The 19,950-nt window shown below is 59.5% G+C and overlaps 1 protein-coding gene across 2 annotated transcripts; it reads right to left on the bottom strand.

The window, feature by feature from the left end:
- Positions 1-953: 953 nt before the first annotated feature.
- Positions 954-18,426, bottom strand: PPP1R9B (protein phosphatase 1 regulatory subunit 9B). 2 transcript variants are annotated; one of them, XM_021666806.2, is made up of 10 exons: positions 16,738-18,422; positions 12,739-12,871; positions 10,976-11,096; positions 8,652-8,756; positions 7,489-7,624; positions 6,858-7,010; positions 6,692-6,745; positions 3,199-3,428; positions 2,790-2,886; positions 954-2,619 (listed from the first exon to the last, which is right to left on the bottom strand). In XM_021666806.2, the coding sequence occupies exons 1-10, from the start codon at positions 18,100-18,102 to the stop codon at positions 2,566-2,568; spliced, it is 2,448 nt and encodes an 815-aa protein (XP_021522481.2). In that variant the 5' UTR covers positions 18,103-18,422; the 3' UTR covers positions 954-2,565. The 2 variants fall into 2 exon arrangements, with proteins under 2 accessions (XP_021522481.2, XP_064223585.1); XM_064367515.1 differs by lacking the exon at positions 3,199-3,428 and having other exon boundaries at positions 16,738-18,426.
- Positions 18,427-19,950: the final 1,524 nt, after the last annotated feature.

Here is a 19,950-nt window from a genome sequence, read left to right on the forward strand (position 1 = left end):
AGCCAGAATTTGGCTTAGCATGAATGGGATCTGTGTGACACAGCCATCCACAAGGGATGCTTCTGGAGCTGACTGTCCCCATGCTGGCCACTCATCTGGATGTTGTCAAGGACCCACCAAGGTGACCTTGAAGGGCCCTGAGGTTGGGACTTCATTCCTTATGGCAAAGGGAGGGGAAGGTGAGAATCCCCAAGCGCCACACCACTGAATACAGGTGCCTCCACGCTTCCAGTCTCACATCTACACACCAGCAGCCTGTCAAGTGAAGGCTAGCCCTGGGGCCTGCCACAAGCTCCTGCCCCATTCCCTGCTGGCTCTCCTCTGTCTGGGACTTCACCAAAGATTGTCCCTGGAACCCTGGCACCTAGACTCCCAGATCCATTAGCCTTCAAGCTGATGAGTCAGCATGCAGGCCTGCTGGTCCAGCACTGGGGCTGGAGCTATTTCAGGCCACTTGGCCTGCCCCAGAGGGCAAACAGATTCTCTAGGACCCTGGGGACACACCTGCCAGGCAGTCACCTCCCCCCCCAGCAATCCTTTGATCCTTCACCCGCCTCACATCAGGTGTTTCTTGAGTATCCCCACAGTTTGTTTATTTTTTCTTTTTTAACAGAAGATTCCCAAACTAGCGTGTCCCCACAGTTTAGAGGCCTTCTGGGGGAGCGACTTGGGGTTCACCTTGCTGTATTTAGCTGATCCTTTGAACTTCTTGGAGGCCTTGAAAAAGGAATGCAGCCTGAACGAACTCTCTAGAAACCCCCAGCCCTGCCCAGGAGGACTGGACAAAAAGCATGAGTTTTGATGGGTGGAATGGGGGCAGAGAGGCACCCGGGGGACACTGTAGGAAGTTCCTCAGGGTTAGACGCAGCACTGGTGGGAGGGGACCATCGGGGCAGCCTGGCATCCTTGATCCCTGCCCATTCCCTGCCCCAGTGAACCAAGAAACCAGGCAGTGAGGTTCTGGGGGCTGCTTTTATGGGGATGACCTGACAGAGGGCATGGTCCGTACAAAACCGGGAACAATACATACATATATATATTATATACAGAGACGCGGTCCTCTGGACGGCTGGGCAGGGGTGGCCACTGGCCCAAGCAGCCAGCAGCAGTCCCGCCCACCCGGTTCCGCCCCTTCCATCTGCCGGGGTGAAGTGCGTGGGCCCAGGACTGAGACGGCCAGCTCCTTCAGGGAATGGGGGCACATCTCGGGGTAGGAAGGGGTGGGGACAAGAAATACTGATAGAAGTCATGGTCTATTTACAGGGGAAAAGAAGCCAAAACGGATGGGATGGGTGGTGTTTTTAAAAAATGAACAAAAACCCAGATTTGGGGTAGGGGCGTGAAGTGGCAAAATGAGATGGATTCTGAAAGGGGAGGGACCTGGGGGGGCCTCACCTCCCTTGGTCCAAGCCCCAATTTGGGGTTAAAGTGGGGAAACAAAGTCGATTTCACTTAGAAGGCAGGCTGCCAGCAGGGCAGCCCTGGTCTCCAAAAAGATGAGTAGTAGTAAAATTTTGCCCTCCAGTCAAAACATTGGAAAAACAGTGGGGTGTGGGGGTGGGGTGAGGCTGACTCCCTTCGATATCAGTACAAGGCTTCCAGGCATTGCCCTGGGCTGGGCAGGCTGAGCAGAGCAGGATAGGCCCTGGCTCTCCAGCGAGAAATGGTCCCCTTGCCTAAGGCCAGGGTCTCTGTAGCCAGGTCCCCTAAGCTGACCTCCTCTCCTCCCTGGCATTCCCAGCCTTGACCAGGAAACCTGGACCCGAGAGGTCACATAACAGTTCCAGGGGGAGGTTATGGCTATTTGGCACCTGGGAGAGGGGAGGCACAAGGAGAAATTGAGGGCAGCTGCCCCAGGAAATGGGGAGCTGGGGACCAGGTATCCTGAGCTCTCCCTTCTTCCTACTCTCACTCCCCTGTTCCCGAAGCACACAGGAGAAATCAGTGCAGGGCCAGGGCCAGGGCCAGGCCCAGCCTCCAGGCTCTGCGGGGTACTCTATCCCTCCCAGGACAGGGAAAGGGGATGGGGGAGGTGTTGAGGCAACCCCCCACCCCCAAGGCAGGAGGGTCAGAATGCAACAGAGACAGCACAATGATGGGGGAGGGGGAAGGGCCGAGAAGGTAGAATCTCAAGTCAAGAGGCCCAGGGGCCACCCAGGTGCCCCATGGGCAGGGAGCAGCCTCCAGTTGGCGAGATGCTGGGAGAGCCCCAGCCCCGTTCCAGTCCAGAGACAAACGCTGGAGTGTGAAAAGTCTGGCAGTTTGATCTGCAGGTGCTCGTGTCCTACCACCAGGCCAGCCCTCAGCAGCCCTCAGCCTCTATGCCTCAGCCCCATGGGGCAAGAAAGAGCCGCCCTTCCAGCCACCTCTGTCTGCCCAGGCCATCTTAAGGGGGCCTGTGATATGAGCCCTCTGGTCCCTGAAGCTGGGAGAGGTGGGGTGGAGGGGTGGGGGGAGTCGGGGCACCTGTCCCCAGGCTGGTGGGGTAGGGGTGGGGTGTTGAGGACAGGGGAGGGAGGACAATGGGAGGGGGTTAATTATTGTCCAGTCAAGGAATGATTCCTGTTAAGTAGAATTGGAATTCCTCAGTGTTTGCAAGTTTCCTTCCAGTTCTGAGATCTGAAAACAAAGGAGGGTAGGGAGTCAGGTCGGGACACCAGGTACGACCCCAGCCCCCGCCCCCCACCCCGCCATGAGGACATGGCATCCCCTCCCTCCAGGACTCACAGGGTAGGGGCTTGGGTGCTGCTCCCTCTACTGGGCCCGCCCACAGGGTACCCCAGGCCCACCTTGTCCAGGAGCTTGTCCATCTCCTCCTTTCTGGCCAGCTCCGATTCCTCCAGAACCCGACGCTGTGCCGTCTCCTTTTTCAGGAACTCGATCTCCCTGGGCATAGGCAGGGGACAGATGGCAGGTAAGGGTGTGTGGTCTGGCTTTCACCCAGGGCGACCCAGGTTCTCAGCTCTACCCAGGCAGCTCTGCCTCTCCCTGTTCTCAGGTCAAGAGGCTCCAGGTTTTCCCAAAGCCTTTGGGGCCTGGCTCTGATGTCTGGTCATTCCGGGCCCAGTGTCCCCACCATGGGGCCCTCCAACTTCTGTGCTCCTCGCCTCCCTACTCAGCTGGAGGGGTGGGGAGGGGCTGCTCCCAAAAGCCTCTCAATGCTACCTGGGCCCAGGCTGACCAGCCCCAGACACATACTTCTGCTGGTAGTCCTTGATGAGGCGCTTGGCCTTGCTGTACTTGCGCTCCAGGGCCTGGTACTGTGCCTGGGTCTCCCGCAGGTGCTCATCTACAGCCTGGCACAGGCTCTGGGCCTCGCCCCAGTAGCCTTCCAGTTTCTCCATGCGCTCCTTGTTCTCCTCCACGCTCTGCTCCAACTGGGCCTTCTCCACCCGCCAGCGCCCCTTCTCCTGTTCCAGGCTCTGCAGCTGAGAGAGGACAGCCCGGCCCTGGGTTGGGGGGGGCGGCCAGCAGAAGCCAAAGAGCACCCCCATCCCAGCACTGGGGTCAGAGTCTCCAGCAGACTCCTACAGTTGTGGAGTCCACTGCACCCCAACTACTAACCCTCTTTGGCTGAACCTGAGAACTGAAACCCAGAGAGGAAAGTAGAGCTCAGCCTCAGAGCTCCCACCAGACTCCCTGTCACTGCACCCCACTCGCAGGGAGGCCAGAGGCTTCAGTTAGTCACTGACTACTCTGGCTTGGGGCAATGCAACTAATGTTCCAAGCCTCAGTTATCCCATCTATAAAATGGGAGTAATATGTGCCTCCCAAGCTCACAAAAGCTACAATGATACAGTAGATATGAAGTGAAAAGGCAGATGGGGGTCACCAATGCTCTCTGTCCCCTCTCTGCAGCCCGGCCCTGCTCACCAGTCTCTGCTCTTGTGGCGTCCTGAACAATCCTGCTTCCTCTCCCAGCTTCCAGGCGACTCCAGTGCTGACCTCCAGTCCCCCAAAGCTCAGTCCTGGATCCTCTGTTCTCTACTCACTGCCCTGGGGCACTGGCCCATCTCCCACACCACCTCGGTGCATTCTGAGCCGCAAATCCTAAATCCCAGCCCACCCTTGCTCCCACTCCAGCTTTAGCTCCCAGCTCCTCCCAGGTACCATGCCCCAAACCAGACCCCCCAGCTGCACAAACCTATGCCTCCTTTTCTGACTGCATAAACCTATGCCTCCTTTCCTGACTTGCTCTGTTAAAAGGCGCCACAACCTCACAGCCATCCTGGCACTCAGTCTCAGGCCCCTGCCTGCTAATGTTTGCTGCAAATGTCCCTTGCTCTCTGTCCCCCAGCCACACAGACCTTCCTGTAGATCCTTGGACTTGCCACAGGGCCTTTGCGTGTGCTGTCCCCTCTGCCTGGAACATCCCCCATGTACCCTCCTGCTTGCCTAGTCATTTTCCACTAGCTTACCCTTCGGCCCTCTGCTCAATGAGTCACTTCTCGAGAGAAGTCCCCATAGCTCCCTCCTACAGCACAGCCCTACCCCCACCACCACCCAAATCAGCTTCCTCCTGCTTTAGGAGCTCAGTAAGCCTGTCCTCTCCTACAGAGCCCCATGCCACTGTAACGACAGTCACTGGTTTGCAGATGCACAAGAACCATGATCAACTCTGGCTTTGCCCATCATGGTGATGGGAACAGTACTGGGCATCTAGAAGGTACCCAGCGGAGGTTTGTAAGTAGAATGCACGAACAGACCTTTGACGTGCCCTTTCCCTTCATACTCTTTATACGCCCCAGGGGCATGGCCTGTCATTCTGACCCAGGAAATGGAGCGCTAACCCACCCTTCCTTTCCAGGCCTGGCCCACCCCTGCCAGGATACTGTCTAGGCCCCTAACCAGTTTGCCTGCCTCTCAGCCCCGCCTACTCTCATGCCCACTCTCATGATTTCAAAACAATCTCAATGGCCACAGAGCCCCATGCTATCTACAGGACCAAGGTTAGAGTCTTTAGAGGGGAGGCAGGACACTGCAAGCCAAGGCCCACCCTGGCAGTCCAGCCCTGCCTCCACCTCTCCCCAGTAGGCATGCTGCCACCTCCTGGCTGGCCTCCTCCCAAAGCCAGCCTCCAAGCTCCATGGAGCTCCTCTCCCTGCCAGGAATGCCCCTGCTTCTGCCCCAGCCATCCAAACCCCACCCTCCTCTCCTGCATACGCCCATGTGGGAGGGTATACAGATCCTGCAGATCTGTTTCTCCCCACCATGGCAGAAACCCCATAGGTATTGGGACTCCTATAGTCCAGGTCCCACACAGACATTTCATATGAAGCCTGGGCCAGGCACAGTGGCTCACGCCTGTAATCCCAGCACTTCGGGAGGCCAAGGTGGGAGGATCACCTGAGGTCAGGAGTTCGAGACCAGCCTGGCCAACATGGTGAAATCCCGTCTCTATTAAAAGTGCAAAAATTAGCCAGGTGTGGTGATGCACACCTGTGAGCCCAGCTACTTGGGAGGCTGAGGAAGGAGAATTGCTTGAACTCGGGAGGTGGAGGTTGCAGTGAGCCGCAATCACGCCACTGCACTCCAGCCTCAAAAAAAAAAAAAAAAATGAAGTCTGTATATCTACATGCCTGTGAGGGTGCTGGTACCGGACATGCTTATGTAAGTATCTGTGCATGGTACATATGTGTGTGTGTGTCATGCGTCTCCATCTGATGGTGTCAGCATCAGCACCTCTGTGTTGCTTGCCCAGGTGAGAATGTGCATGTCCCATGACACTCTTCCTAGATCAGGCAGTCTGAGCGATGGCCATGCCTGTGTGTTTCAGAGCAGATGGGTGCAGAGTGGGTCTGCGTATCTAGGCTGATAGCCCTGAGTGTGATGTCACGTGAAACACGGGTCCACTGTCTCCGTGACCGTGTCTGTGTAGAGTGGCTGTCTCTGTGTGTCTGGGTGAGGGGGTCTGTGGTACTGTGTGTCAGTGTGTGTATTTCTGGGTGGTCTGTATTTATCAATGGGCCTATATATAGCAGACACGTGGGACAGTACAAACATAGAGCCATCTAGAGCAGAACTGGCTGCTTTGGTATCACAGCTAGTATGCTGACTTTTTTTCTTTTGAGACAGGGTCTCATTCTGTCTCAGGCTGGGGTGGAGTGCAGTGACACAATCATGGCTCACTGCAGCCTCGACTTACCCTGGCTGAAGTGATTGTTTCACTTCAGCCATCCGAGTAGCTGGGATCACCGGTGTGCACTACTACACCTGGCTAATTTTTGGATTGTCTGTAGAGATAGTTTTTTGCCATGTTGCGGGCTGGTCTCTAATGCCTAGGTTCAAACACTCTGCCTTGGCCTCCCAAAGTGCTGAGATTACAGGCATGAGCCACTGAGCCCAGCCTACTTTGACTTTTTATTGAGCACCTATTATGTCAGACATTGTGCTAAAGATTTGATATGTATTATCTCATTTAATCCTACAATGACCCTGTGGTGTTGGTTATATTATGACCCCACTTTATGGATGAGAAGGCTGAGGCACAGACACCTGCCAGTGTTTGCTGCAAACGTCCCCGAGTGATGGTGGAGCAGATGGATCCAGAGCTTGAGCTCTTAATATCATGTCTTCTTGTTTCAGAGCAGCCTGTTCTGTGGGTGCCTGTGCCCAAGTGTCGGCATGTGCAGGTGTGAGGGTGGGGGCCCCTGCTAAACGCACACAAATGCACATGCACACGCACCCTCACCTTTCTTTTCAGCTGCTGGATCTCTGCCTCGGTGACTGCATGCTTGATCTGGAGCTGTTGGGCAGAGGGGTAGGCACTCAACTCCAGTGGGGTGGGGCAGGCAGTGCCGAGGGCAGGAGACCTGCCTGCCTTTCCCTCCACCACTCCAGGGAGCCCCTCTTCCCACCTCCTTGAACTTGTGCACCAGCTTCTCGGGCTCCATGTCCACAGGGGACAGCGCGTCCTCGTTCTCTGCTAGCTCAAACACCTCAATGGCCATCTCGCCACCTGGGAACGTGGGGCTCAGCTCCTCATCCTCGTCAGTGGCGTACTCTCCCGTCTGCAAAGGGAGACCAGAGGCTGTGGGCCCTCCCCACCCAGCTGCCCTCAGCCCTGATGACCAGGGCTGGGACCAGTTTGCCCATGCCAGACAGAGGGATCCCCAGGGGTGTGGTTCGTGCCTCCTGCTTCAGCCTAGGGCTGCACCAGAGACATAGTTTATGTCTTCCCAAACAGCCTGGGTGGCCCCTGATGGCAGAGGGAGTTCCCCATCAGCCTGTACTGTCTTCCCCTTTCCGGATCTATCTTCCTCTTCAGATCAGGTCCCCCAAGGCTAGGGGCTATGCTCGCCCCTCAGACTGGGGGCTCTATGAGGGGACTGTGATTCCTTGTCCGACCTCTGAAGAGTGACTGCAGGAGAGGGAATGGCACTGTGGGCTTTTTACCAGGGCAGAGGAAGCAGTAGAGGCAGATGACTGTAAGGCTTCATCTAGCCACCAGGGGGCGACCACGCAGCCAGCCAGGCAGGGACTCCCTACCTCCTCGTCATCCTCCCCATACTGGGCGTATCTCTGCTCCATCATCTCCCGCTGCCATCGCTCCTGTTCCAAAGTCTGCTGAATTAGCTGGGCCACTTCGCTCTGCTCTCCTGGCCGCTCCCGGCCAATCATAAACCTGCAGGGGCACTGGCATCATCCACTGTCTCTGTCCTCAGCTGGGTAATGCCACCATCCTCCCTGCTGGTGCTCCCCTCTCCAAACTCAGGCCCTCCCAGGGGAGGAGAGATGAGAGGGTTGAGTCTGAAGGCTGCCGTGTTAATAATGAATGGGGGAATGGGGGCCCTCATCAGGTTTCCTTCCCAAGGGAGGCAGGAAAGCCCACTCATCCCTCTAGCCAGTATTGCAGGAGGGAGAATATCAGCCCACCTCTAGGCTGGGCTGCAGGGGATGTGCGCTCAGGAGGCTCTTCCCCAGCCATGTGGGAGAAAATGAGGCAGGGAAAGGTGAAGATGACCCTCCCAGCAGGGATGGGCTGCGGAGGTGTGTCTTGGGTACGCTCCAAGCCCCTGAGCTTCAGGAAGGGGCGGGATGATGGCAACTGGAGATTAGGATGGAGAGGAAACAGTGGAACTTCCAGGCAGCAGCCCCTCCTCCCGGTGGCCACCCACATCCTGTTTCTCTCCACCACCCTTTCCTGGGGGTAGTGCCCCTCTTGCAGAGGGGCAGGGAGTGATCTCTGAATGTTAAGCCAGAGGTGAAATAGACACAGGGAGCTTCTGATCCAGTCCCTTTGGTTACAGGCCTGGGGAGGAATCTTCCCAGGATGACAAGGGGCTGGTCAGGAGGGAGGGATGAGGTCCCAATGAGGGGACCCTAATGTGGCTGGCATTCACCCTGGACATCCTGGTTCTTCAGTCAGTGAGTTGGGGCCAGGCAGGGGGGAAGAGAATAAGCCCTAGAGGACAGTTTGGAGAGGTGGTGGACAGTGGGCCATGAAGCCTGAGTGCTGGTGGGCAGCACTGGCCAGTGAGAAGGCAGGTGTGAGGCAAGGGACCCAGGCACAGCAGCTCCTGCAGCCAAGGAGTCAGCGGAGCCTCTGTGAGCTGGGCCACTAGAACCTTAACTGGCTGTAGGCAGGAGACTGTAGTTCCTGGACGAGGACCTCCTGCCCACTCCCACGCCCCACTCCCCTGGGCTCTCACCGCACTCGGCCCTTGGTGTTCCGGAGCACGGATGCCGCAAAGCTCTGGGTCACTCCCACAAGACTCGTTCCATCTACCTCCACCAGGAGGTCATTCACCTGGATCCTAGGGGAGTGACATTGGTTAAGGGGTCGCAAGGGGAACCGTGGAGTGGGGGTACAGGTAGCCTCCCCCCACCAGAAACTCCAGGCTCCCCAGCCTGGGTACGTAGTGAGAACTCATCTCTACAAACAATTAAAAAAAAAAAATAGTTAGCTGGGCATGGTGGCGTGTGCCTATAGTCCCAGTTTCTTGGGAGGATGAGGTGGGAGGATCACTTGAGCCAGGGAGATCAAGGCTACAGTGAGCTGCGTTCGAGCCACTGCACTCCAGCCTAGGCAACAGAGTGAGATCCTGTCTCCGAAAAAAGAAAAGAAAAGAAAAGAACAACAAAAAACCTCACAGATACTTTGTCCACTTGCACAAAATTCATGAGGCCAGAGGATTAGATATCAGCCAGGCCCCCCTGTGTGGGCAGTGAGAGCCAGGCAAGCAAAGCAGATATGGGCGTCTGGGACCAGGAGAGGCGGCAGGCACACTTCCTGTGACAATCACACTCTTGTCCCCTCCTCCATCATACTCCATCAAGCGGTGTGACATTCTCAGAGTTCGTCTCTGCCATGCACACTGGCCAGGAGCCCCACAGCACACAAGTGACATGCCACCCTCTTACATGTACATTTCTGCCCAGAACCGAGTGCACAGATGTCCGCCCAAGTGCCCGAGACTGAACGGCACACTCTAGAGTTCACACACCGTCCCACACACCTGATACAGGTGCACCTCCCAACATACGCCAGCTGTGTCCCCTGAAGCCCTCGTTCTTCACACAAGGGGAGGTTCAGGCCGGCCTGCTGAGGGAGATGGAGGAGGGTAGGCCCCTCAGCCACCTCCCTCCTCCACTTCACCTCCCTGGGAGCGCCAGGCCTTCTCTCAGGACTCCCACTCGGAAATGCAGAGATGGAGGAAATGGCCTATTGTCCACAGCTCGCGCCAACACACCCTACTCCCAGGTGGGCATGAGTGAGTGGACACGGCCACACATGCGCACTCACTCCTTAGATAACCCACAGGCAACAATGGGAAAGGCTCTGGAAGTTCACTTCAGGAGGCGAAGGGGTAAATGAAAGGGCAAGGACTGCTACCCATCCTGTTCCCTGCCCCTCTCCAGGCCACCCAGGCTACAACAGGTAGAAGCCCCTTGACGGGGCAGCCCCATCCCTAGCGACAAGATCCCAAAGTCACCCAGCTGCACAAGGACACCTACTCACCTCCGTCACACAGGGGGGGTCTGGGTTTGGAGGTACCTCCACAAGGGATCCCCTATGTCAACCTCTAACTTACAGTCACCCTACAGCCCTTCCTACTGCCCCTCCCCACACCCTGCCATACACAGCTAACAGAGGGGTCCTTGGCTGGCACACAGCTCCAGGATGCCCTCCCCGAACCTTTTGTCCACAGAACACCCCCTGTAAGCACAGATGCTCGACTTAGGCACACACGCTCACATGCTCAAAGACAGCCTGTCTCCAGAGCCACCGCCACCAGTGTCCAGTCACAGCCTCCCGGCCCTGCTCTCTATGCTCCAGCCACACCTGCCTGCTCTTGGCTCCACTGCCTGGAACCTCTGCACTCCCTCCCTCAGCATAGCTAACTTCTGCTCAGCTTTACCTCTCAGCTCCAGCACTGATTCCTCCAGGAAGCCTTCCCTGATACCCAGAGAGGTCAAGCCCTCCTGTTGCATTCCTTCATAGCAGCCTGCATTTCCCTCCAATTCACCACTGTTTTGGTGTGTGTCCACTATGTCTACCTCACACTACACTGCACACTTCTTCAGGGCCAGGCCCTCACCACTGACTCCCAAGGGCCCAGCACCAGCCCAGCACTGTCAGAGACTCAACGTTTGTTAAGCCAAAAAAAAAAACCTCAAATATACTCCAGGCATACAGGCTCCATGCCTCTGTTCTGCCTACCAAGGTCCAAATCATACTCCAGACCAGGATGCACAACACCTGCCTACAGCCTCCATCATTACCAGCCCCTCCTGGAGAATGCACGCTCCCTGAGGGCGTGGGGGCTGACCGTGGTGCTCTCGGGGGTCATATTTCTGGGGCCTGGAACAGCACCTGGCACGGCAGTGCTCCTGAACATCTCAGCTGCACACACAGCACAGAAGACTCCCAGGGAATGCCCGCCCCACCCCCTGCTCAGTGGCCTACCCCACCAAGGATGGCCGGTCGGGGAGGGAAAAAGGGTTGGGGAGCGTGGGGAGGATGGGGTGGTACCTGCCATCCCGATGAGCCGCACCGCCCTCCGTCACTGTCTTGACAAAGATGCCCAGCTTCTCCAGGCCCATGTCCGCCCCGGCCCCCATGCCAATGATGCTGATGCCCAGGCCCTCGGAGTCTGTGAAACAGAGTGGTGAGACGGGAGGGCTTACAGGGGACAGGCGAGAGGCTCTCCACCCTGAATTCCAGGGCACAGCACCCCCATTAGGAAGCAGTCCCCATTAGGGGCTGTCCCACCACTGAAGAAGGGGAATGGTCTGTCCACCTTCTTTGCCAAGCCCACTAGGATGGTTCCTGAGCCACTCCCTGCCCTTGTCCTTCCAGAGAACCAGTGGGCAGCAGTGTTTGCCAAGGGTGGCACAGGCAGGTAAGACTGCTGTATATGCAGATGAGGGGGTGTGGCTGGCCATCCCCATCCCAGCCACACCCCCTCATCTGCATATACAACAGTCTTACCTGCCTGTGCCACCCTTGGCAAACACTGCTGCCCACTGGGAAACACTTGGCAAACACTGCTGCCCACTGGGTAACAGGGAGAAGACCAAAGGCTCAGGGCTGAGTCTGATCTTCTCCCTCTTAACCTATCTTATCTGTACTCACAGCAAAGACCTCCAGATTTTCTCTCCCCTGAGGTCCATTCCCCTATCCATACCTGCCCCTGCCTACGAATGGGCCTCTGATGTCCAAACTCATGACCTTCCCCCACAAACACGCCCTCATGGGGGATGGCACCACCACCTACCGCCTGCCAGGCCTGGGAGGCACCTGGATTCCTCCCTCCCCCTCACAGCCTCCACCTGAGCCAAACAACCCCCAGATCCTGTGGATTCTCCCCTGCCCCCGGGATCTTTCCAGTCCACCCACACTCGCTCTGCCATCTTCCTGTCCATGCCACAGTCATCTTTCTCCATCCACTTGTGACCCCTTCCCTACACCACAGCCTGGCATGGTCTTTCTAGACCTTTCCTGTGACTCGAAATGGCTCCCAATCCATCTTAGCAACAAGACCACGTGGTCTGCAAGGCCTCATTTGCATGCCCTTCTTCCCCTCCCAGTGAAAATGCAGCCAAGCCCCTTTCCTGCCTACTCCCCTAATATCTCCTCACCAGAGTGCCACTCAAGCCTCACTTCCCTGGGGAATGCCCCCAAACCCAGGCAGGTTAGGTCACCTGTTAAATGACTTATAGCAGCCCCTCTCTTCCCTCTCCAGCCCCTACTCCAGCACCTAAGGGTGAGGTTAGATGTGACTGTGCCTTCCGTATCTGCCTCCCCCATCCATCTCCCCAGGAGCCCATCACTGTGTCCCCAACACAGAGTCCAGGACCCAGCACACAGTACCCTACAGAGACCTGTGTCCCCTGAAGCCCCTGTTCTTCACACAAGGGGAGATTCAGGCCGGCCTGCTGAGGGAGATGGAGGAGGGTGGACCCCTCAGTCACCTCCCTCCTCCACTTCACCTCCCTGGGAGCGCCAGGCCTTCTCTCAGGACCCAGCACACAGTACCCTACAGAGACCTGTGTTGACTGAATGTACAAATGTGGTCCCATGTGGTGGAGTGTGGCTTGGCTTGGATTGGAGTCCCTGTGTGGTGCTGGGTGCTGACAGGGGAGGAGCAGGGAAGTCACCAAGGGCCTGAGTCAGAGGGAGAGGCCTAGCAAGTCTGTAGGCGCCCCTGAGGGCACAGGGCAGGAGTTGGAGCCGGAGATGAAACCTGGGTCAACCCTGCTGCGTCCAGGTGGCCTGGCCCCCGGGCCTCTCACCCTTCTCCAGCTCCACGGGGAACAGCTCCAGCCTCTCCACCCGCTTCTCCAGCTCGTACTCAGCAGAGGCCGCCATGGGATCCACATCCTCGTTGCGACGATCGTAGTCCTCATTGGAATAGGTGCTGAACACCTGGGGAGGGAGGCAGCTGGTCAGAGGCCGGCAAGAGGGCAAGGGCAGAACTGGCGCAGGGAGGCCGAGGAGGTAGGCCGAACTACCACCCAGTGTCCCGCTCCCCTCCTTTGGCCCCCACTAGACAGCCCTGAGATGAGGCCTCACCCAGCCCCCAGAAACCCCAGCTCTGAGCAAAGGCTCTTCTAGTTCTGGAGCCCAGGGTCAAGACAGAAAGGGACCCAGCCTTGGCCGACCGGCACTGCTATTCTCTCTGCAGCTCCAACCAGCGTGAGCATGGTCTGCCGTAGGCACACAAGGGGAATCCTGGAGAAACGTCCAACTCAGGAACCCAGAAACCCAGAGAGAGGGAAAGTGACAGATAGGACCCAGAGAGCCAGACAGGCGAGAGGGGACACAAAGACAGACACAGAGAGGAAGGAACAGGCTGAGCAGAAGAGGGGAAGAGGAGGAGGGGAGAGAGGATGGAGAAGATGCTGGAGGATGCCAGATGGGGAGAGAGGGGGGAGCAGGTGTGAGACAGCAGAGGGGGAGGGGAGCAGGAGGGGTGGAAGGGGAGAGGCACCCAGGACTGGCTCTGACTTGCTGCTCAAGTGATGTTGGGAGAGGGGAGGGAAGCAGGAAGGACCACCTCTAGCCCCGTGGAGAAAAGGCAGACCCTCCACTCCCAGGAGCCCCTCGGGTGGCAGGAGTGGGGAAAAGCTGGGCTCTGCGACCTTCCCTGCATACCCAGGCCGGACTCCCTCCACAGCTGAAGCTCTCTGAGTTACGCCCCCTGTCCCCATGTGCTAGGGGGCCCAGGAGAGACCAAGGAGCCAGAGTACAGGGCAGCCTCTGACACTGCCCACAGAGAACCCAGGTGACATGGGGGCTGAGGCCAGCCCTGCCTTGGCATCTCCTGTACCCGTCTGCTGTCTCTCTCCTCTGTCTTTCAGCAATAAGGGGAATTCCTCAGCTCTGACCCTCCTGGAAGAACAGACGTAGGGCTGGGCTCTGTGGGAATGTCTAATTCTGGGCCCAGGCAGGGGTGCCCCCATGGGAAGTTAATGAGCACCATTTGGGGTACCATGACATGCTCGAGCTTCATTGCCTGCAGTGACAGGTTGGCACCACTTGGAGCCAGGCGGGGGCAGGGAGGGGTGGGGAACAGCTCTATCAGATGGCTGAGTCTGAGCCCTGAGGAGCCAGACTGGGGTCCCATCTACCCCAAGGGCCTCTGCCAGGGCCCTATCTCTTCCAGGAGCAGGCCCTGTGGGCACCCTGGTGGGCAGCAGCACTCCTGTGTGCTTGCCTTTGTCTGGGCTTGCTCCATGTTGTCCCCACTCCCTACCAGAGAGGCTCACTGCCCTGTACTCGTAGTACTAAAGGCTTAGGTGGGAGGGACCCCTCTGGTCACTTACCTCAGTGCCCTCAATTTCACAGCATCAGAGACTCTGGCTCCAGCCCTTAAGGCTCATCTGTCCATTGCACCCCTTAGAGAAACAGGCTGCCCACCCTGCACACAGTTCGGGGCACCAGGCCCACTGCCCAAGGTCACAAGGGTTAGACTGTGGCCAGGCAGGATGAGACTGCACCCAGCTGGGCCCCGGTGGGTGGGTCACTGGTGACTCTGCCCCCACTGCACACATGCCCCAGGCCCGGGGACAGGGCTGGGGTGAGCCTGGACTCAGCAGTGGGATTTGGCCCACTTTGCATTGGGGTCCCCTGACTCTCACCTTCTGCTCTAGGATACAGGGTCCCCTCATCCTTCAGTGTCTACAGTCTCCTGGGTCAACCAAACCCCTCCCTGACACACAGGGACACACACACCCACTGTGACCTCCAGAACACACCCTCACAGCCTGTCCTGGGCTGCACCCTCCCCTCTTCTCTCAGCCTATCAAATCCTGTCCCCTTTCTGGCCCTGCCCCCTGCAGGAATCCCAGGCCTGGGCTCAGAGGCCGGACCACCCCTACCACTCCTAGCAGAGGGCCCTAAGTGCAGTCCCACCTCCCTGGGGCCACCAATCTGGAAATGGGTTCTCTGCCCTCAGCAGAGGACTCCACCTCCAGAAGGGCAACAACTGGGTCATCCTTGGGACCCGGGACCCTGGACTTGGCATCAAGGCAGGGGCAAGAAGAAAAAGTGGGGCCCCCGTGCCAGGGTAGGGAGGAGGAAATCCCCAGTGAGGCTGAAAGTCAGCCACGCTGGGCCAGCCACACACCCTGGCTCTCACACAGGGCGGGCCAGCTCCAGAGTCATCAGGGAGCCGGGAAGCACTGCTCCAAATCATGTGCTATTTTTTACCAAAAAATCAGGGTAAGGCGTCAAATATAGACAATCAGAGGCCCAGACCAAATGCCATCTCTGAGGGCACCAGGCTGCTTGCAGAATTAGTTGGGGGGGTGGTCCAGACTCCTTCAGAGTCCCAAGGAACACTACAGTCCCCCATTCCCTTCAGAACCCCACTGCCTTCAGGAGGGGAGAGGCGTGGGGAGAGGATCCCCCAGGTCCCAGCCCAGGGGAGGGGCTGACCTGGGAGGGGAAGAGCAGCCACTCACTTTAAACCTTCCCCGACTCTTGCTGGGGTGGGGGGTGGGAGGTGGGAGAGGGGCAGAGGCTGATATTCTGGGCGAGTGAGAGGAAACTTGGGCAGCTTCAGAGTCCAGGAGTTGTTATGGAAACGACAAGCAAATAGATGGTGGTTTGGCTGAGGAAGGGTAAAGGCCAGGCAGGGTCCAGGCCAAGGAGAGTCCAGGGACCTGGACACTTCCATGGGGCGGACCTGGGGCCGGGCGCAGCTGTGTGTGGGGCGGTGAGAAAGAACGATGCAGACTGAATCTGTCAGCCAAGAGTGGAGGGTGGTGGGAAGGGGGGGAGGGGTGGCCTGGGGTTTTTTATTTCCCCCAGGAGATGTCCCATCACCATCAGCACTGTTCTGAGGATCTCAAAGCTCTGGCACAACCCACAAACCAACCGCCAATAGTGACAGTAGGATGAGACTCCCCCCAAAAGGGGCAGCTCCCGCCCCTCTTTCAGGGCTCCCAGAGAATGTGGCAAGAATACTTGGGGCCTGCCAAGGCCATGGGAGTCTGTCCTATTGAGCAGCCAAGAGCAAAGGCATGCCCACTACTGCCAGGCACCCAGGGGCATCCCAGCCCCACCCCCTCCTCCATGCCTGCAGAAGGCCTCTCCCTATCAAGGGCCACACAAAGTGCCCCTCCCTGTGCAGCCAGGACTGGGCAGCCGGCCCGTAGGGCCCCCCAGGGAGCACCGCGCCAGCCAGTCACATGGCCATAGACCAGCTCACCCTCACGATCTGCTTCCCTCTTTCACTTCTGCAAAGTTGGGGTGGGGGTACAATCAGAATAGAGGAAGCGCTGCCGTCCCCTGCAGCTTTGTTTTGAGAAGTTCCTGGCTTTCCCCTTTCTCACCCCATCCAGCTCCCATACAGGGGGAAAGCACCCTTGACCCCTCTCTCCGCAGTGGAGGGCAAATGTCTCTCCTGAAGACACACACACCCCTTCACACTACCCAAGTTCCAGCCTCTGACAGCCTCTGAAGGAAGGAATGTCTGGACGAGGAAGGGAAAGCAGGTGTCCCAGGACCTGCGTGGGGCAGGGCGGGTTCCGCGGAGCGTCGGGGCGGGGCAGCAGGCGGAGGAACCTGAGGGCAGGTCAGGGCAGGCCACCCCTCCTCGCACACCTGAAAATCCCTCTCTGACAAACAGCTGGAACTCCCCCACCCCCGAGGGTGGGAACTTCTGGTAAGGGGGCTGGGTGGCAGGGGCTGACTCAGCCTGCCAAACCCGGCTGGCTGGCGAGCCGGGGGCGGCCGCGTGCACGTGGCAGGGGCGGTGCGGGGGCGGGGAAGGGGGCCTCACTTACTTGGATGGGCGCCGTGCTGAAATGGATCTTCCGGCTCGGGGCCGGGTCCTCCTCCTCCGAGAGCCCCGGGATCTCCACGCATCCCGACTCGGGCTCGTAGGGGGGCTCCCCATCCTCCTCGTCTTCTTCGTCGTCCTCCTCCAGGGCACTGCCCCCAGAGTCCTCCCCGAGCCCACTGTAGGCGCTCACGTCCACCAAGTCCGCCTCCGAGAAGTCCTCCTTCTTGGATTCATCTACCTCCTCGGGGGCCACGTCCGGGGCCCGGCCATTGCCCACCCCCCTCTCTGGCGGCGCTACCACCGCTGCCGCCTCCTTCTCCGGGGCCGCTTGGGCCTTTGGCTCTTCGGGCGCGGGGCTGGCTGCGGTTGCCACGGTGCTGCCATTCTCCAGGGCCGCGTGGACCGTCACCTCGGCCTGGATCACCTCCCCGGGCGCCGACTCGGCCTCCGACTCCCCGCTCTCCTCCACCTCCACCGGCTTAATCTTGCGCACCTCCCGGGGCTTGGGGGGCGGCCGGGCGGGGGCCACTCGGTGCTGCGGGGGCTGCTGCCCTGCGGGACAGCGCTCCTTCTCGGCTGGGGCATCCCCCGACGGGGCGGGCGGCGGCGGCTGGAACACCCGGGACCGCTTGCTGACCAGCTTCGAGTTGACCTGGGGCGCCCCTACGGCCCTGGGGAGCCCGGGCCCGCGGTGGAGGCCGGTCCTCGAGTCGGCCTTCTCGAAGACAGCGCTGAGCTGGCTGACCGTCGGGGACACGGCGTCGGCGTCCAGCTTGTCCAGCGCCTCGGTGCTGCCGTTGAAGCGCACCACCACGTCCAGCTTCCGGTCCTGCAGGCCGGCGCGCTCCTGTCTCAGCAGCCGCCGCGCCGCGGCCTCCTTGTCGCCGCCTGCGGCCGCCGGGGCGCTCCGTTCGAACAGCTTCCGCGTCTCCTGCAGCCGGGACGGCGGGTGCGGCGGCGGCGCGGGCTGCGCGGAGGGCGCGGGCTTGGAGTCGAAGCGGCTCACGCGCTCCGACACGCTGGTGCCCAGCTTCAGCAGGGCGCTGTGGTCCACGTTCTCGTTCAGGCTGCTGGCCCGCGGCAGCGACAGGCGCACGCCGCGCTCGGACGCCCGCGGGGCCTCGGCCAGGCCCGCGCCGCCGCCCGCTTCGCCCGAGGGCCCCGCCGTCGTGCCCATCTGCAGGAACATACTTTTGATGCGGTGGACGTTGGAGCCATATTTCTTGTGGTGGGCCCCCTTGGGTGCCTCGTCGGGCCCAGGCGCGTCGGGCGGCTTCAGTGCCTGGATGCCCGCCTCGTAGGCGCTGCGGTGCGGGGAGGCGCTCCGGAGGGGACCCCCGGGCCCCCGCGGCTCCGTCTTCATCATGGTGGGGGGAGCCGGGTTCGCATCCCCCCGCTCCCCGCTCCCCCCCTTCAACAGGCGGCTGGCCAAGTCGGGACCACCGCCCCCTCCCCCCGATAAAAGAAACCCCAGGAGGCCTTTTTTAGGGTCCCCCCAAAACCAAGCTGCCAAAAACAGTTAATCCCGCTTTTTAAAAAAAGAAAAAAAAAAATCTCCAAGCGCCCTGTGTGTGGGTCGCCTCCCCCAATCAAGCTGCCGAAGACAGTCAGCCCCGCTTCGAAAGCCCGAGCGGCCTGGTACGGTCGCCCCCACCCAAATTAGCAAAGCGGTGGCTGGGGCCGGTGGGAGCGCGCGCCCTGCCCGCGAAGCAGCCGCGGCGTCGCCGGCTCACATCGTCCGAGGCGGTGTCAGCGGGGCTGGCAGCCCGGGCGTTCCCCAGTCCGGCCGGAGGCCTCGGCTCTCGGGGGGCCCGGCACCCCGGCGCCCATGGCTGCTCCGCCGGCCCGGGCCGCTCCGCCGCCGCGCCTCCCTCCCTCCCTCCCTCCCCCCCGTGCCCCGAGCCTCGGTCTTTCTCTGGCTCTGCCCGAGCGGCTGCTGCCGGAGACCGAGCGGCTGCCCTTCTCGCCGCCGCCGCTGGGGGACTGGCACCTCTGGGTCCTAAAGGGATCGGATTTCCGGGGCCGGAGCTTGTGAGCCCTCCCCTTCCCCTCCACCCGAACGGATCCCCTCCCCTCCCCAGCCCTCGCCGAGAGCCTTCCGCTGTCCCCGGACCTTGGCCAGCCCTCTTCAACCCTTCCATCACAACCTCTGACTGCGGCTTATCACAGCCCACAGAACCGCACCCCCAATGAAATATTGGGGGGAAGGCAGTACATCCACGATGGTCTCAGTGTGAGGGGAGGGGGTTTGTGGGGAGGGGGTTTGTGGGGAGGGGCAGAGGTGGGTCCTCGGAGCTGGCTCTTCGGTGTACTTCAAGGCTTTAGCATCAGAATCGCTGGGCACTTGGTAGAAATACAGATTTCTGGGCTCTCCCTCGAACCTTGTGAAGGAGAATCTCAAGAGGCTGAACCCAGGAATCTGCATTTTAACACTTCACTATCGGGAATCTTGGGCACTCTTGGAGATGTGAAACCTTGGCCCAGCGTGGCTGACCTTTCGATGCAGGGGGGAGGAGTGGTGAAGAAAGAGGTGGACCCCGTCACCCAAGTAGCAGGGGATCCCCAAAACTGTCCTTTAGAAGTCTGAAGCGGATGTCCTGTCGCCTGTCTGCTCTGCACCTCAGGTTGGAAGAGAGCGGGTAGAACCCCAGTCTTCAGGCCCCTACCCTGGCACTCCTGCCTCTCAAACCAGAAGGAAGGGTTTTGGAGCAGGAATTCTAGAGGCCTGGGGCCAAAGTTTCCCCAGTGAGAACTCTAACTTGGGTCTCTGATTTAAAGGATCCTGGCCACTGGGTTCTGGTGGGGTGGGGGTGGGGGGTGGGAAGGGTGACAGTGACGTACACATCCCCTGTCCTGGCAGCCCAGAAAGCTGTTTGATGATCTCTGCACCCCCCACCTACACAGCTAGGGAGCTGGGGCTGCCTGGGCCCTGGGTGTGAGGGTCCACCCTCTGGACAGATCCAGGTGCGCTGCTTCAGTCCACACATCCCAGCAACTGGCGAACACAGTGGGCCCTAGGACCCAGAGAACAACTCAGGCACAAAGCCTCCCCCCACTCCCAGCTGCTTCCTGCATCTCAGGCCTTTCTGCGGCCTCTGCCTCCTCCCCCGCCTTCTTCCCCTCCATCCTCTTCCTCCTTTTTCCAATCTCCCACTCTCTCCCCTCTGGCCTGGAAGGGCTGGCAAAGGGAGCCCTCCTACCACTCCACTGCAGG

This window comes from Aotus nancymaae, unplaced genomic scaffold, assembly GCF_030222135.1.
Source record: "Aotus nancymaae isolate 86718 unplaced genomic scaffold, 86718_ANA_hifiasm-v0.15.2.pri h1tg000072l, whole genome shotgun sequence".
NCBI lineage: Eukaryota > Metazoa > Chordata > Mammalia > Primates > Aotidae > Aotus > Aotus nancymaae.

Excerpts from the sequence above, each read along its gene's own strand:
- PPP1R9B (XM_021666806.2), bottom strand. The coding sequence starts at position 18,102 with ATGATGAAGACGGAGCCGCGGGGGCCCGGGGGTCCCCTCCGGAGCGCC. Across the intron at positions 6,746-6,857 it reads TGGTGCACAAGTTCAAGGAG|CTCCAGATCAAGCATGCAGT; the intron begins GTGGGAAGAGGG and ends TCTGCCCAACAG. Across the intron at positions 2,620-2,789 it reads TGGACAAGCTCCTGGACAAG|ATCTCAGAACTGGAAGGAAA; the intron begins GTGGGCCTGGGG and ends CTTTGTTTTCAG.